At 35.5% G+C, this 18,105-nt stretch overlaps 2 protein-coding genes across 4 annotated transcripts; one reads left to right on the top strand and one right to left on the bottom strand.

The window, feature by feature from the left end:
• Positions 1–1,470: 1,470 nt before the first annotated feature.
• LOC113710574 (probable FBD-associated F-box protein At1g32375) lies at positions 1,471–4,751 on the bottom strand. 2 transcript variants are annotated; one of them, XM_027233660.2, is made up of 5 exons: positions 4,365–4,750; positions 3,114–4,072; positions 2,697–2,876; positions 2,258–2,588; positions 1,471–1,700 (listed from the first exon to the last, which is right to left on the bottom strand). In XM_027233660.2, the coding sequence occupies exons 1-4, from the start codon at positions 4,366–4,368 to the stop codon at positions 2,259–2,261; spliced, it is 1,473 nt and encodes a 490-aa protein (XP_027089461.1). In that variant the 5' UTR covers positions 4,369–4,750; the 3' UTR covers positions 1,471–1,700; position 2,258. The 2 variants fall into 2 exon arrangements, with proteins under 2 accessions (XP_027089461.1, XP_027089463.1); XM_027233662.2 differs by having other exon boundaries at positions 3,114–4,751.
• A 4,326-nt stretch (positions 4,752–9,077) lies between these two features.
• Positions 9,078–18,105, top strand: LOC113709770 (allantoate deiminase 2). 2 transcript variants are annotated; one of them, XM_027232627.2, is made up of 12 exons: positions 9,078–9,319; positions 10,354–10,442; positions 11,595–11,698; positions 11,769–11,853; positions 11,957–12,073; positions 14,412–14,521; positions 14,592–14,697; positions 14,808–14,894; positions 15,254–15,496; positions 17,377–17,502; positions 17,605–17,766; positions 17,847–18,105. In XM_027232627.2, exons 1-12 carry the CDS (start codon positions 9,172–9,174, stop codon positions 17,970–17,972), a joined length of 1,503 nt encoding a protein of 500 aa, XP_027088428.1. In that variant the 5' UTR covers positions 9,078–9,171; the 3' UTR covers positions 17,973–18,105. The 2 variants fall into 2 exon arrangements, with proteins under 2 accessions (XP_027088428.1, XP_071922637.1); XM_072066536.1 differs by having other exon boundaries at positions 9,181–9,319; positions 11,585–11,698.

Raw genomic sequence — 18,105 nt, 5'->3', positions numbered from 1 at the left:
AAATGAAAAGATTTAATGGACGTTTTATCCATATTTGTATACGTTTTGCCCATATTTGTATCCGACTCTCTTATAATTAGTTTTAAAGTAAATGAAAAGATTTAATAGACGTTTTATCCATATTTGTATCCGACTCTTTTATAATTAATTTTAAAGTAAATGAAAAGATTTAATGAACGTTTTATCCATATTTGTATACATTTTGCCCATATTTGTATCCGGCTCTCTTATAATTAGTTTTAAAGTAAATGAAAAGATTTAATGGATGTTTTATCCATATTTGTATACGTTTTGCCCATATTTGTATCCAACTCTTTTATAATTAGTTTTAAAGTAAATGAAAAGATTTAATAGACGTTTTATCCATATTTGTATACGTTTTGCCCATATTTGTATCCGACTCTCTTATAATTAGTTTTAAAGTAAATCTTTTATGCGATGTTAGTGTATACATTAATTGATCTAGATGCACACCATATATGCAAAATTTGATATTCAAATTCAAGATGAGATAATATAACACGCATCTAAATCCATCCGTATATGTACACACTGACAGTATAGAAAAGATTAATTCTTAGTTTTATTACAGCTTCTCACTCCTCTAATAATTTTATCTTTTTAAATAAATTTGAATTATTTGTTGTTATAGTTCCACTCTCTTCCCACAATATCATCTCTTTTGCTGAACTCGTATGGTTTTTAATCATATGGATTAGCTTAGCATAATAAAAAAATTTTAACTGTTATATGGATAGATTTACCAATATTATTGGTTACTAAATATTTGTTGATGAAGAAAATAAATTGTTGGATCTTTTGTACTTAATTAAGTATAAATATGTAGTTCTAGGTTTATGGTCATTATAAAAATTTTAATTATCTAAAAGAATGTCTATTAAAAAACAATAATATTTATCGATTTTTTTGACATGCATTACAATATTTGATGAATACTTCTATATTATAGTAAAATATGTAAAGAAGTTTTTAAAAATTAGTATGATAGATAAACATTTAAAACACATTAATTTTCTAAATTAATATAAATGAATGTGTACGATCATTTCTAAATTTTTTTATTTAAATTATTCATGATTGTACAAATTCACAATAAATAAACCATGCTAAGGCATGGGGAAAATAATAGTCTCAAATTGATAGAACAAGATGCCACCCCCTCAAATTATTGAATTTCTGGACTAGTGAGTAATAATTTTGATGAAAGTGGAAAATTTTCTTTCGACTCCAATCTTAGAATTGCATGTGCCCTTCTGTTTTCAACTTGTTATTTTCATGAGAAAAGATTTAAAACAGGAATTCGCATTTATAACCAACAATACTATTTTTTTTCTTTTTTAATGTTACAAAAAGTTTGGATGGCTTCGATTCCAGTCACCTTGCCAACAACGGTCACTTTTGTTGCCGAAGTTAAGTTTTAGGCCTTTACACTACCATTAAGAGTTTCCATACTGATAATAAAATTCATACTTTCTGCAATGACAAGGTTAAGAGTTTTGCTTCAGCCTCCTCACTTTCTGCTACAAAAAGATATCCCAAACATTGGCAAAAAGTTTGTACAAAAAGCTTCATCCACATTCTTCCAACCCAGCTTCATCCAGAATCTTTCATTGTAGGTGAAAGTTATAAGCACCGGATATGATCCTTACTGCACCAATCAACCAATGTTGCTTCATTTTCTGCCAAAGAAAAAAAAAAGGTATCGCATGCTGGCTTCATACGAATAAGACTAGGAGATGAAAGCAAGAATGATTTCAGAACATTGGCAAGAAGAACAGAAATCCCAGTTCAATTTCTCAGTTGTCTAATTCAGCCACATGCAACCAAAGAATTGGATATAGAAGAATGCACCATTCAAGAGACTTGTAGATTTACGGTTTTGAAAGAGTAAAGCTTGACCATTAAAAGAAAATAAGGATGGCTATCTATCAAAGATTAAAACCCATTCAGGACATGCTTAAGAAGAAGTTTTGCTTCCTAGGTTCAAAAAGACAGTAAAAATTGGCCAATTAACTTTCCTTTTTGTCCATCTTACATTTGCACATTGATATCCCATTTTCGTATATCAGCATTTGAAACAATCTTCGATGAAAAACATATTTCCCGCAGCAGTTTCCAGCTTAGAAATTTGAAATTGTCACAAATATCTTTGAAAAAAAATGCAACTTCTTCTTAAATTCTCATTCCTTCCAATTTAAAAATATTCTGCATCAGAAGAGTCAAAATTTAACTTCACCTCATGTTTCCCCCATTGGACTATGACTTGCTGAAAAGGGACCGTGGTCCAGCTTGCCGCAAAATGCAATTTGACATGTGGGGGATCTTCTAGGGAACAGTAGTACCTTCTGAGTAAGCTGAAATTTTGTGCTCAAGCCGCCGACTTTAGAACTTAGATGCATTCGGTTTAGAACGCTACCATGCTTCAGAATGTAGCCTATCATTGCAAGCTCATCTTCAAAGCCTTCAAGTTCTTCAAATGAAATTTGTTTCAGGCTCGTTATCAAGCATCTGGGAACTTCTATGGGATCCCTCCAGCATGACTCTGTAGTGTGTTCTCTATGCCAATTCTAATTACCACAAAAGCAACTCTTCAAAACATCTATACACATTTGAAAAAGAAAGCATAACAAAGATTCATCCTTTTCCTCGGGGTAATTTTCTCATTCCAAACTAACCTTATGCATATCAAAAGCATCTAAGTTGATTGCCTTTGTGAAATCAAGAACTTCTAAATTTACTGCCACTTCAACCAAATCCTGTAGGCAAGTCCATTCACAGCATCCAGCTCTTACTACCAATTTGGTTAGTCCTTCAAATCTCCTTGTTGACAAGCGGGTGGTGGCATAGCTCAGAGCCTACATAAAACATCATTTAGCTCGCAGCTAGCCCGCTTATTTAACTTGATCTGTGCATTTAGCTACAATATTTAATTTAGCGAATAAATCACAAGACATTGGGAAACATAGACGACTACGAACATCAAAGCCTAGTGAATATAACGCGTAGGCTCCTGACACGATAATTTTGCAGTAAGTTTACAACAGAAGCTGGTACACTGTCCTCAACATTAAGAGAAAGAACTGGTAACTTACCTTCATTGTCTCCTGTGACAAAGTGAGAATCTTTACACCGTGTAGTGCCTGAACCAGTTCCACAAGTGAATTGCAAAAACCACTTTGAGGTGGATCATCACCAGGAAAAGCCTCAACATCAATTTTTGCTCTAACTAAAGAGGTAATGTTCTGAAAGTTGACGTCAATGTGCTGCCATATGTGATTGGAATAATCAAGGGACTCTAGTGCTGGGGTATTTATAGCAACCTTGTAGTGAAGATTTTCAGGAAAGTCATCGTTACCACGAAAACGGAGTTGTTTCAGTGAAGGTGAAGATATTACAAAAACTGTCACATTATCAAAGCCGTATCTGGAAATATCCAGGAATTCTAGTATTGGACAGCCAGATATGAGCTTACCGACGGATTCATCATTTCTGTATTGAACGTAAGAAAGCGTTAGACGTTTTAGTCTAGGAAGACAAACCAAATTTGGTGTATTGATGTCTAGATTATCCCACAATTCAAGATCCTCTAATGTTCTGCAAGTAAATAGGCAACTAGGCAATTCAATGACAACATCAGCACGACGATAATAAAAAACTACAACTTTCAGCACTCGGACATTCCGGATAATTGCAGTGCTGATCCATGCATTGACATAGAATGGCTCAATGAGTTCATTTCCACAACAAAGACGGAACTTGAGTATATTCTGCACAGTACTTAGAAGCAGAACCTTATTAACAAATTGCTCAAATTTTCTCACTCTTTCTGGGCTTTTACGAACGCGATCATCATCGAAAAGAAGGTAGGGGACTCCAGTCCACAGGAATTTCCATCTTTTAGATAAAATACTTGTTCCCACAGCATATTTTGTTGTTGGCAAAAAAGAAAGAATGTAACAGAGAACTGAATCGGGCAAACTGCTAATCCTATCAACAGAAGCACCAGCATCCATTTCACTTGACAAAGTTAGGCGCTTTTGGCTTGGATTTTCTGTAGAATCCAAAGTATTTAAGTTAGCCATATTGTCGCATCTTTGAGAAAGACAACTTCTTTTTTGCATACATATTATACACTACAACGCATCGCCAAGCATATCTAAACCATAACGTCCAACAATATGGGGTGAGGCATATATACCTTTTTCCCAAGGAAAGGCATCTAAGGAAGTAGAGCACAGTATTAATAATTTCTTTTTCCAAAGGAGGCCACTGAAAACAAGGATGGAAACAAGGGAAGCCTTGATTGGGGGAAGAGACAAAAATAGACAAAGCAAGAGTATTACCCATAAATCTTTGTGGGATTTTCTCTTCTTTCTCAGAGAAGCTGAGAATTATACTGCAAATCCCAGCCGGAAGGCCGTTATGATCCCTAATGTTTCCAACTTTATTTGCCCCAGATCTTCAATGGGCCATCTGTTTGGGAAAAAAGATAACATACGAGGAAACAGAAAATTGTTAAACAACTGGAAGGTGAGGAGGGTCGAGAGCAGAGTTAAAAAGCAGAAGTTTCTGTTGCAGAAGACCGAGAAAGCTCCTCAGAGACGACAGTCCAAGCCACAGTAATCTCTGTCCGAGCAGGGTCATGGCCCTCAAGGTGGTGAACTGTTTAAAATTTTTTTTTTTAAACATACTCATAAATTTATAATGGTGTAAAATTTCGTATAAAAACCATATACATGTTATTCTAATTAATGGGTACCATTGACATATTTAAATCACATCGAAAATACACGCACTAATAATTAGTATTACCATTCCCCTTTGCATTTATATGCCTTTTCAAATTAACTTTTTACTTTTCAAAAAACTTAACACGTAAACTACATCAGTCCAATAAGTGCCCAGATCCAATGTTAATTAGAGCATACTTTTTTTTTTCCTAAAATTCAAAGTTTGGGCAATACTAAACTATTTCGATATAGTTGCTTGCTTGACGGCATGAGGTTAAGATTGAAGATTGTGAAATTCGCGCTACGGATTTGTTTGGGTATAAGGAGTATGTTTAGATAGCAGATTACTAGAGAAATTTTTTTTAATAATTACTATAGTACTTTTTGTGATATTATATTTCTAAAATAAAGAAGTAGTTAGAAAGATAAAAAAAAATATTAGAAATCGTATTTATGACATTACAAAATATTTTTTTTCAAAAAACCATTCACCATCTAAACGAACCCAAGATGATCTCAAAATTGGGTTGGGTCACTCCAAGCTAATTACTTAAGTTGGGCAATCATTGATTTGGTGGTTTTTACTAGGTTTAACCAGATTGATCGAAAAAATCGATATAATAGATTGTCATTTTTCTCAAAATATTTTCTGTTTTTCATGAATATATTTTTTAATCACTTTTTTATCTCGCATATATCAAATTACTACAATACAATTTTTAACAAAATTTTAGAAAATAGTCATCCAAACGGGTACTTAATTTGTAAAAGTTTGACCAGGGGTGTAGCTTGTTTGTGGTTGTCTATTGTTCATTCGTATAATTTTTATAGTTTTCTCTCAAGCACAATGCTGAACTAAGAATGATGGCACTTTTCACTTAATTGTACGAAACTTAATCAAACTTCTGGTTAAGTAGTGAGTAATTTTTCGAGGTCGAGGAGGTATTGATCTAATAGTTAAACTCGAGATCTCAAGAACCAGAAATCGTGAATTATAATCTCCTGCTCCTTTCTGGATTTTTACATTCTGCCCTTACCTTATTAGGGAAATTTTTTTAAAAAAAAAAAAAAAAAGTAATTTTTTTGATTCAGGTTGGGAAGAAACAAAAGACACCAACATGATATGTTTCTTTCTAATGAAAGATTGTATGTATCAGTGGACTTGCAAGTATGATTAAAGGAAGTAAAATAGTACCTTGTCATCATTATACTAAAGTCAAATGCAAGGCCAATTAACATTTTAGCAGTCAGCACTAGTAATTTTATCCAGCAGTGACTACCATCAATCAGTAGAAGAAAACATGTTCGTAAAATCCAGCAATCAGCATTTCTAGCGGTCAAATAAGAAATATGTCTTCTCTACACCCACCCAGAGGAAATGGATGAATGATGGAATTCAAGTCAAATACTTTGCCAAAACGGTGGAGAAGAAAAGGTGGAGAAGAAGGGAGAAAGGATGGAAAACCGCCTGGATTAATCTAATTGCCCGAGTCAAATACAACCCTTTGAGGCCATTGGGGACCTTTGGCGATCGGATTGATTGCAGGTGCCACTATTTTGGCATCAGGGCCCTTCACTGGCGGATCAATGAATCCGGCATACTCCTTTGGATGTGCTTTTGTTGGAGGGAGCTTCAAGAATCAGGCAGTCTATTGGATTGGACCCCTGATTGTATTGCCGGGGTTTTGGATGGTGTATGTGGTCTTTCCTGCAGGAAGCCGTAGGGTATTGCTGAGGGGGCAGTTTAACCGCATGCTACTGACTCGCTTTATATTCTGCTGGAAAGGTTGGTAACTGGGACATGTGGTTTCTGTCGTAGAAATTTGCCATAGATATGTTGGCAACTGCATTCGTGCACATTGTTATAGGAAAATGCTCTCTAAGATTATTAAATTGTTTCTATGAGGTAAGTAAATAAGCACTCATGAATTTACTCGTACACAAATGAGTTTTACCAAATCCCTCGAGCTCTCAAATCTACAATTACATAGACACCCGACCGGAACCAATTAAAGTATCAAAATTACCTCATTTAATAATTAGGTTGTTCAAGATATATAAAGCGTAGAATGCATTACATTTTAGCACTTTTTTTTACATAATCTTTTTATAATTTCAAAAGCTACACTTGATCCACCTATGGTAAGAAAGGTGAATAATCTTTACTTGCGGCCTCCTATGGTTAAAGAAGGTTACTAATCTTTAATTGAGAGGAGGGTTTGGAAGTCCTATGTCAAACGATTATTTTGAAGCTCATACTAGCAAGCAATGTTGTTAAATTCGGACCGGATAGGGACTCAATTAAACTATAAGGTTAGGGGTCAACTGATCGGATCGATCGGACTGTTCTCAAAAATCCGCTGACGTCGGTTTGATGTCATAATTATTTTATAATTTTATAAGTTTTAGAAATATTGAAATTAAGTTTTTAGTTATATTCAACTAATCATATAAAATATTCCAAAAATATTAGACTTGCAATCAAATATACACCTAAAAATTATATATAAAAATGTAAATCCATGACTAAAATATGTTTATTTTTCAAAACTACTTGAAAAACTAAATTAATACAAGTTGGAATCACTGATACTAAATTGATAAAATGATAGAGATGCAAATTTCTTGATTTAAAGATCATTTAGGAAAACGAGTAATTTTGATTACACTAAGAAAGAAAAGTTTGAGAACCGGGCCAATCAGTTGAATCGAGTCATTAGTTTAACTGATTTTGACTAATTTTTTATCAAAACGATTTTATTACAGATCATCTAGGGAAGAAGGTTGATTCATGGTCAAACCAATCGGACAATTGAAAATTGAAAATTGATTTGTTAACATTGCACATATGTAACTAAAATGGAATCAGACAATAGAAACGAATCAATTTAAATTTCATAGCACGAAAACTAGGATCAAGTAACATCTTCACAAAGAAAGAAATGCAGAACTACAAGGTATTCGATAGATTTACCATTAAAACTGAATAAGGTATTCGCCCTATTCTATATAATTGCTGCTGAGTTTATTTACTTGCATGGTCCCTACGTACATACGCATGTATCAAGCACTTGCAAGTTGCAACTAAACAAATAAATAATACCAAGTGGGAGGATGGGATGTTCTAATTCTATGCTAAGCAAAGCTTAAGACATTTTAGCTTAGTTCATTTAATCAAATGTGGGGTGAGTGAGATTAGCATATTTATTAACCCATAATCACAAGTGGATGCCATGTACTTTCCGATTGATAGTAATCAGAAGGTGTTTTGGAGCCACTTACCAGAAATAGTTCTAAATTGACCTGTATTCAGGCAAAAAAGGTTTCCTCACCAGACCAGCCAAAAACCTCCATGGGGAAATATGCTTTCCAAATGTATATTATACACTGAAAAAGATTACTACTTTGTTAGTGACACTCATCACTTTACAAGTTTGTGATGTGCAGGCCTCTTTAGTTCTTTCTTTTTTCTTTTTTTTGGGGGTTGGAAAGGAGTGATGGAGTGGATGGAGCATAAGGAGGACTCATGAAAAGTAATTGCTCTATATTATACAGGTTTTGAGGAAAATATGTAAATACTAAAGATGTTGACTCCAATGAGAATATTGCTGTTTTTTTTTTTTTGTAAAAAAGAAACTGCAGAAATTTGATATGTGTGAGGTAAAAAGACGATTGAAAAATATGTTCACAGAAAACGTAAAAATTTTATGGAGAAAAATGACAATCCAAACAAGCCAAAGATGCTAACTTCAACAAGAACATTTTTTTTCTAGATTTCTAACATCAAGTCCTATTGCTGACAAAATGTGATCTTATTAGTGTTAATTATCTCAATCCTCAAAAAAAAATTTTACACGCTTGCCTGTGCATAACAGAGAAAATTGCAATGTTCCACAAATTTGGGAAAAGAAAATAAATTAAGTTCCAATACTAGTGAAATAAGAGTATTATTGTATAAGCTTGGAATTTTAAAAAAGCAGAATTATTCTTGCATATCCCACAAAAAATTGAGTCCTTTAAATTAGTTTTTCAGCAAAATTTGTTACTGTAGCACTTCTTATTGTGTTATACATGTGAGCGGAAAAAGTGTTTTTAAAAAAAAAAAAAAAATTTCTTTCCAATTTCTTAAAAATTTTTCCAATATGTTCAAATAAAACACAAAAAATTTATACTTATTATTTTTTGTGGTTTCGATCCTTTAATGTAGGATGGAGCCCACTTTCCATATCACGAGTCACAGACGTCCAGAGAAATGCCAGCAGAACACCACAAGTGGCCACGTCACTTGTCGTTTTCCCCATCTTGCCCTTCTTGCCATGCCACCCAATGTCACCAATTTTCCCACTCTGACGTCTGAGTTCCGCGGCTGCTTTGCTCTGCTTCTCTTGATTTTCTTCAATCTTCAAGAAAGAAAGCAGCCATGGCCTCTTTGCCCTTCCACACATTTCTGGGCCAGACCATCCTAAATCCCCGTGCATTGATCATAATTAGGAAAGGGCTACCGAGTTTTTGTTTCTTTGTGGTGTTATTACTGACGCCAAGTTGTGCTTTTTCACATATACGCCAGGGTAAATTTTCCTTCTCTTTCATTTGTGCTGTTTAAGGAGTAAACTATGTCTGAATTAGAGACCCTTTGGGATGTCTTATTAGCCCTTTTAAAGAAAATGCAAGTTGAGTTTTACAAGAAGCTGATGCCACTGTGAATTTTTTGCTGGTTTGTAGCAAGTATTCCGTTTTTTTTTTTTTAAAATTTTATTCTATTTTTTTGGTCATTGGAGCTGCAGGTTTCTAATTGATATAACTTTTGTGGTGATGTTCTTATCTTTAGTCCTTATCATTTGTAGGATTGATTGGCTTGTGGTGCTAATAGTCTTTGTCAAGTTATCTTATTTCTTGGAAAACATTTGGATTTGTTTTCTTGCATTGTATAGTTACTTTTTCTCTAGGGCACAAAAATATTTAGATAACTATGCGAAGTTCTGTTGTAATTATTTAAATTACAATGATTTGTAAGTAGTAATGGTTAGATAACTATGTTATTCTTGTATAAAAGTCTAATTACTATTGATTAATGTTTGATGCACAAAACATATATAACTTTGGCTAATTCTGTATTGATTATCCATTCATTGTGTTTGATTTCAGCAACTGTTATCAATAGGTTTTCAAATGATTCTAATGCAATACATTCTCTTTTCACTATTGTTTATCATAACCTTATATGTAGACTCGTGTCAATGTTGAATCCTCTGCCAAGCTGAAGGATTTCTTATACTATTCTGCAATCTGCATTCAAGGAAATTGAATAGCATCTTAAGTTTCTAACCCTTTAATGGTAAATAATACTAGCTGGAATCTAAGAAGAAACGTACTTTCTTTAAGTGCTTTTTCATGTCATCTGCTGCATTTCATACCGGGGACAAAAGTTTTAAATTACTGTGGTTGAGAATTTACATTTCCTTCTTGTCATCTGCCAAAAGTCAAGGGGGTCTTATTGGTTGTTTTTGACTCGAGACGATCAACTTATGATGTCAGGTTGGTTACACGCCTCCTTATGCATTTAACCGAACCATTCACTGGTAGCGGAATTTTATTTGTTCAGGTTTTGAAGAGGACAAAGGTAGAAAGTATGATTTGTTTCCAGAAATTTTGATGGAGGAGGCAGTGGCAAGACTAAATGAACTTGGAGAGGTATCAACTGCAACTTCTTTCTGTTGCTTAAATTGCTCCCATGCAGGTTCTTATCATTACTCAGTAAAATGATAATTATGTTTAGGTGAAATAAATTCTTCGGTTTAATTTCTTTCTTTTGGGATGAGTTATCTCATGTGATTGTATACCAGGACGAGAATAATGTAGCAGCAGGGTTATTTTACTTTAAAGTTGCATAACTAGAACATGCAAGGCCCTTTAGATAAAAGAAGGCATTGTATTTAGTGAAAAGAAAAATTGGGTAAGCTTAGATTGGAAAGCAAATCTGGATCACTGGGGAAGTGGGTTCTGGTAGATGCATTACCTTGGTACTTTAGTTTACCTCAAATATGTAGCTGGAATATTCCAGTAAAATGGTTAGCTAATGTTGCACATTTAACTTTATGCTTTAATAAGTATCATGCTCCTGAGTTGATAAACTTTCTTTATATTGCAATACCTGTGCAAATTCATTGGAAACAACAGAACTTACAGTGCATGATATACTAAGTGGGAAATCTGTCTTGGGGCCCTTCCTCATTAGTCATTCGCCCGAAATTATGGGTGGCAGGAAGTATGAATGTTGAGCCCCTCAGCTCTGCCCTATTTCCCTATATTACCTGCTATTCCCCTTTCCGGTTACCATGCACGTACATTCCATACAGATGTCTAAATTGCAGTGCTTTCAACTTGCAATGACTAAATAAAAGAACCTCAATGGTCAATCAGCCCTTTTTGGTGCAAACTAGGCAAGAACTATCAAACACAAATTTTTATGTGAACTGCAATTAGTCTGTTGAGCATTTCTATTTTCCGGCAGCAAGATTGTGAAATAGTAGCTTTATGAGAATCAAAGGAATGATATTCTCTGTTCTGTAATAATTATAAGAATCTGTCTTTTTGTTTTAAGTGTTTAGAAGTTTTGGATCTCACAAAATTTGATGCATATCTAAAGCTTTGGAGGCTCATGGGGCGTGTTGTAACTTAATCAACCTGTTTGTTGCAAAGTCATAAAAGCTTCAGACCATAAAACGCCACTCCACTCTGATATCAATATGCAATTTTGCCTTAATTATGTATTGTGCAAATGGCTGCATTTATAGCACCAAAAGTTGTTAACTATGGACTATAACCTTGTTCAGTACCATGCAGGTTAGTGATGCGGATGAGTATCTACAGAGGACTTTTCAGAGCCCAGCTTCAATCAAAGCAGGAAACCTCATTCGTCTGTGGATGGAGGATGTTGGTTTGAAAACGTGAGACCTTATTTGATTTTCCTTTATCATAAGGTTTTAGAAATTGAATTTGACCTTCTGTAAATTTCAGGTGGGTGGACAAAATGGGCAATGTGCATGGTCGAACAGAAGGAATAAATCCAAGTGAAAAGGCTTTATTAATTGGCTCTCATTTGGTGAAGCAACTATCTAGTTTGCTTTGTGGCATACTACATTGATTTTTTTTTTCCTGGTGGCTGTTACAGGAAACTAGTGGTTGATATATCTTATCTTTCACAGGATACTGTAATTGACGCTGGAAAGTTTGATGGCTCACTTGGTATAGTTTGTGCATTATCTGCATTGAAGGTGTTGAATATGACCAATAGGATGGGAAGACTTAGGCGGCCAGTTGAGGTGAGTTACAAGCTGCAACATAGATAATTGCTTTCTGTTCAGCGAGTTAAGTAGCAAGAGTTGCTTCATGTCTTGTGATTTTGGTACCCATTTTTGGCTAGGCTTTATGATTCAGTATAGATCATTCATGGAATCCTTATATGCATACTATTCTTCCACATCTGTTGCCATTGCATTTGAGGTGCCGTTTAAAGACTTCCTTCCAAGATATCTTTGGTTGATGATTGTACCTTGGAGAAAGTGGGAGATATGTGAGTAGATTATCAAAGTCGAGAACAGTTTACATTTTGTTCGATATTTAAGTTGAATAGAAAACAGAAAGACACGACTAAACTCCACTTCCAACATTTTTAATGTGATGAAAACAGCTACTCCTTTCCATAATTTCTTTGTTCACATAATCAAATCAAAGCTTGGTTGGCAATACTTGCCATTTCCTCTTCTACCATTCTTTGAGTACCTGGTCTAATCCAATTAAAAAAAAAAGAAAAATATTTTATATTTACCTCTGGCATAGATAGTAGTGATTGCTATAGAGTATCCAATCCTTGTTGATTAATCAGTTTGATATGCCTAAACAGGACAATGCTTGATCCTGGACTTTTACTTTCTCCATTTAGGCATACATTGGTGATTAAATTAGAAGGTCTAAACTCTAGGACAGCGCTTTGCCAACAAAACTCAGTACTAATGGATTTTAAGCGATATGCCTCAAAATAGCAGATGCTTCCTCTCTTTGTTGTCCAAGAAGGACATCTGCAGTGCACATGACACTTCGCCAATATGGATGTTTAAATATTTATGGAACACCTCTTCAGATATGGCCAATAAACCAGGAAAAAAATTTTCATATACATTCTCGCACTCAAGAACCCAAGCTGCAAAGATCTATTTTTTACAATGCTTGCAATGCTTCAGTAAGGTTGCCTCGCTAAACTTTCTAGTCATGCAGTTAAAAAACCACGCAGACCAGATGAAGTGCATAGGAAAGAAAAGACAAGAATACCTTCAGTCGTGTCTGTCCAGCAATGCCTTTAACTGAACCAAGAGGAAGACCAATAGTCTCCAGTACAGGTCCTTGTTCAATGTGAACCTCTAGGACAGCGCTTTGCCAACAAAACTCAGTACTAATGGATTTTAAGCGATATGCCTCAAAATAGCAGATGCTTCCTCTCTTTGTTGTCCAAGAAGGACATCTGCAGTGCACAAGACACTTCGCCAATATGGATGTTTAAATTTTTATGGAACACCTCTTCAGATATGGCCAATAAACCAGGAAAAAAATTTTCATATACATTCTCGCACTCAAGAACCCAAGCTGCAAAGATCTATTTTTTACAATGCTTGCAATGCTTGTAATTAGCTACAAAAGTGAGCACATATCTGAAAGATTGAAATGCTCAAGGCTCAAGTACATATGATCAAACACACTTGCTAACACCCATGGCTACGCACTCTCATTTAAAACTGACTAACAGACAATAGACCTAGTAATTGCAGTAGTTTCCAGTTGCTAACACTTGCTAGCACATATCTGAAAGATTGACATGCTCAAGACTTGAGTACATATGAGCAAACACACTTGCTAACACCCATGGCTATGCAAACTCATTTAAAACTGACTAAGAGACAATTGACCTACTAATTGCAGTAGTTTTCAGTTGTTTATACTCAAACTACATGAATAACTTGTACGAGTTATTTTAAATGATTATTCATGAATCTATGCATCTATATGTCGAAAACTCTCATATCAAGTCATTTCTACTGCCTCATGTTCTAGCCTCTTTTGGTCATCTTTAAGCATTTGTATTCAGTGAAAGGAATAAAATATCCGATGTCAAAAGAAATATACACATACATACAGACATACGGATAAATTTGGATATGACTGGTGTCTATAGAGAAACTTGGCATTATGTTCTGAAGTTTATTCTGTGACTTAAACCAAGAGTTTTGTTGAATAAAGTTATGTTCTGTATATCAAATGAAAAGAGATGAATATTTTGCCCAATAAGTGTATTTTCCCTGAGCATCTGAGCAGCCATGATATGAGAAAAACATTGCACATACCCCTTTAATTTCAATGTTTAAGAAAGGATCTGTTATTGCGTGTTTATAACATGCACAATGATCTCATTGTTCTGCTCTCCTCCCATTCTCTCAGTTCTCAACAAGTATCATTGAGGAATAGAATGTTCCTTTGACAGCTGATTCCAATTTAAGTAGTGTTTCGTATTCTTTTGTTACATATCAACATCTCAAGTTATCAACTTAATTACCATTCAACAACCCTTGACCTGACCTGATGCATCTTGGTTTTACTATAAGTTTGCAGATTATTGCATTCAGTGATGAGGAAGGAGTTAGGTTCCAGTCTACATTTTTAGGGAGTGCAGCTATTGCTGGCGTATTACCAGCCTCAGCACTACATGTACATGATAAGAGGTAGGGTGGAGTTGTGCATTTTACTGCACATATTTGTTGGTTCTTCTAGACTGATCCAAAAATATCATAGTGGGGTGACAGTGCAAGATGCATTAAGAGAAAACTCTATAGAAACTACAGAAGAAAACCTTTTAGAGCTCAAGTATGATCCAGAATCTGTTTGGGGCTATATTGAGGTACTGGCCAATCGTATTTCCCTGAAATAAAGCTTTAAGAAAGTAAAACTGCGTGTTCAATATCTAATACCGGTTTGTTCATCTTTCTCTTACTTCTACTGTTATCTCAGGTTCACATTGAACAAGGACCTGTACTGGAGACTATTGGTCTTCCTCTTGGTTCAGTTAAAGGCATTGCTGGACAGACACGACTGAAGGTATTCTTGTCTTTTCTTTCCTATGCACTTCATCTGGTCTGCGTGGTTTTTAACTGCATGACTAGAAAGTTTAGCGAGGCAACCTTACTTTCCTTTTGCCTTTTCAAATTTAATGTAGAAGGTTCATTACTGGAGGAGATCGTCCATTTCTAGCATTAGCGCAACACACTTGAAATTTCGGATGTTTCCTAAGATTTACGTTTCTATAAGTGCTTCATTTCCATTCCTGGACCTTTCTAAATTCTGAAGATGTTAAACTTGAGCCTGCTTAAGACACTGACCAACCACTACTTACATATCTATTTCATTTAGGCTACACTTCCATTGCATATTTTCTCCTAAAGTAACATAACTTGCAGGTGACTGTGAGAGGTTCACAAGGGCATGCAGGGACGGTTCCAATGAACATGCGCCAGGATCCCATGGTTGCTGCTGCTGAAATAATTGTTTTGTTGGAGGGCCTCTGTAAACAACCCGAGCAATATCTTTCTTATGATGGTGAATGTAGAGCTTCTGAGGTGCAGTCTCTTTCTGGATCTCTTGTGTGCACTGTTGGAGAAATTTCAAGCTGGCCAAGTGCAAGTAATGTTATTCCAGGCCAGGCAAGTAGCCCATATCTTATGCTGAAAAAAAAAGACTAATGGCAATCTATTTTCAATTAGGTAAGGATTCCGACTTTTCTTCCTTTTATCTTTTATAGAACTATTACAAATCCTCCCTTTTTATGAGAGCACAGAAAAAATCTGTTTAGACTTGTTTGCCGAACAAACTCAACAAAGAAAGAAAGTATTTTTTTATTAGAAGGCTTGGCAACATTAGATGCTAAAACCTCAACTTTGTCAAACTCTTTTTTGTAGACTCATTTACTCATCTCATACTGAACCTTGAATGCACTTTGCTCGAAGATTGCTCCGTCTTTGTCTTTGTACATGTAGATGTTTATCTTTGTGTCAGAGCACAACATTGCTCTGAGAACCATTTCCAACATAGCTTAAGTCCTTGGAATAGATGTGCAAATTACATTTATACCTCCATTACTGAAGTTGCCATAATTTGGATATCTTGACCCTACTCTTTATCTAATAGCCCTGTATTGAATGTTCCAGTGATCCATTACCAAGCCTGTAAGAGCAACCAAATGGCATGTTCCTTGAGAAAAGAACTATGGGTCTTAAACAGTCATTAGCTTTCTGCTTCTGCATCTCAAGAAACAGTCTCTACTGTGTACATCAAAAATGAAATGATAAATTAAATTCTGAAATGATAAATGATACAAGTACTGATCATAATCTTATAATTTCTACTCACAGAAGCTCTTTTCCAGATTCAAATTAAGAAATTAAAGGCTAAGAATTTGGTTTTGATGGGTTGAACATTTGAAACTTGGAACTCAGTCAATATTTTACTTGCTAATGTCCTAGTTGAGTGCTTAAAGAGAGTTCAACTGTTGTTGAAGTAGTCTAATTTCACAAGCCCAATAAGATCATCCAACAATAGTATCCCAAAATTGTCAGACCTTCCTATTGGACCAATTTTCCACCCTTCCCTCCCCCTCACCTGCACCAGTTTCAACTTGAGAAGTTGTCATTTCACCATCTTAGGTGGTAATGGTGACACCAACTCCATCAGCAATTTGAAGAGACCCATTTTTTGGCTTCTCAGTCTGAGAACTCCCAATGCTTTTTTGCCTTTATAGGCTTCAATATAGTCTACTTCGTGAATGGCCTTAGCTCATGCCTGACTTCCTCTTCAAAAGATTTATTCATCTTGTCCTTGCCTCTTTGTCCCACTGAATCCATATAATCACACTCAAAATTCATCCCAAGAGAAAAATACAATTTATGCTTTAGTAATTTGGTATCCTAGTGGACTATTATGAAATTACTCTGCATCGAGTTACACATTTGGCATTGTCATGTTGGCAACGATCGTTTCTCATCTCCCTCCCACTGACCCCTATGTGCGGCTTTGGTTCCTCATGAATAATTGGTAAAATGTAAAGATCATGGCTGGTTCCAATCATATAACCAAGTTCATTAGAGCGCATTATTCAAACACCAGATTCTTAATGTGAAACAAGCTCCTTATGAATGTACCTTTTCATTAGAAAATGATTTTTTGGCCATAATCTATGACCCTAAATGAAGCCTAAATCATCATGGGGATTTCAAACTTGAGCCTTTTCCGTATAGCTGTTAAGCCTACTTAATCCCTGCTAAACAGATATAGCTTTTGTGGTAACGCTTTTTTAAACCCTTGTGGGAAAAGGCATGCTACTTAGACTGACTTGACTTCCTATTAGTCAAAGCTATCAAGGAGATGATTTGAATTTCTGTGACCACGTTATGTTATAAAATAAACTACTGGTAAAGGGGGCCTGTCAAAATGAACTCATTGAAAGTTTTCTTGGGCTTTCCAGGTCAAAGCTAGTTGCTGGCTCATTGACGTAATGCTCTCATTTTTTTTGAAATTCTGGCTGCAGGTAACCTTCACTGTGGATGTTCGTGCAATTGATGATATGGGTCGAGAAGCTGTTCTATATGAACTATCTAAGAGAATGCGTCAAATTTGTGACCGGCGTTCGGTTTTCTGCAAAATTGACCGTAAGGTGAGTTTTCTTCTCATATACGTTTGCTTTCTTCTCGTAGTAGTACGTTGCTTTGTGCTGCAAACGGGGAATCTCAGGCATTCTAACCTCCATCATTTCCAGCACGATGCAAATGCAGTAGTTTGTGACAAGGAATTGAGTTCGCAGCTAAGCTCTGCAGCTTATGCCGCACTTCAGAGAATAAAAGGTGAGGTTGCAATTGACGTGCCTGCACTAATGAGTGGTGCTGGGCAGGATGCAATGGCAATTTCACATCTAACTAAGGTTTGTGCTTTGGCCCGTTAGGCTGTGATTATTAACAAATTTTCCTGCTTGCATTCAAAGTTTAGCTACCTCTGTGACAGGTCGGCATGCTATTTGTCCGATGTCGCGGCGGGATTAGCCATTCTCCTGCTGAACATGTATTGGATGATGATGTATGGGCAAGCAGTACGGCTGTCCTTGCCTTTCTGGAGACTGCCCTGTTGTAATTAATGTTTCTATTGATAATATTCTTATAAACTGCGCCAATGTAATTATCAAGTGAGTAATGTAAATAGTACATGATTAGCCTCAAGTACCTTTCTTCTGCTGCAATGACAATATATGTACCATATTGAGCCA

This window comes from Coffea arabica, chromosome 9e, assembly GCF_036785885.1.
Source record: "Coffea arabica cultivar ET-39 chromosome 9e, Coffea Arabica ET-39 HiFi, whole genome shotgun sequence".
Lineage (NCBI taxonomy): Eukaryota > Viridiplantae > Streptophyta > Magnoliopsida > Gentianales > Rubiaceae > Coffea > Coffea arabica.
This window is presented reverse-complemented; position numbering and strand designations above follow the sequence as displayed.

Bases quoted from the DNA above. Each gene is read 5' to 3' on its own strand.
- LOC113710574 (XM_027233662.2), bottom strand. From the start codon at position 4,142: ATGCAAAAAAGAAGTTGTCTTTCTCAAAGATGCGACAATATGGCTAAC. The intron at 2,877-3,113 runs GTAAGTTACCAG...TGTTTTATGTAG, and splicing joins TGTCACAGGAGACAATGAAG to GCTCTGAGCTATGCCACCAC. The intron at 2,589-2,696 runs GTTAGTTTGGAA...TGTGGTAATTAG, and splicing joins ATGCTTTTGATATGCATAAG to AATTGGCATAGAGAACACAC.
- LOC113709770 (XM_027232627.2), top strand. From the start codon at position 9,172: ATGGCCTCTTTGCCCTTCCACACATTTCTGGGCCAGACCATCCTAAAT. The intron at 11,854-11,956 runs GTGAAGCAACTA...TATCTTTCACAG, and splicing joins TATTAATTGGCTCTCATTTG to GATACTGTAATTGACGCTGG. The intron at 14,895-15,253 runs GTATTCTTGTCT...CATAACTTGCAG, and splicing joins CTGGACAGACACGACTGAAG to GTGACTGTGAGAGGTTCACA.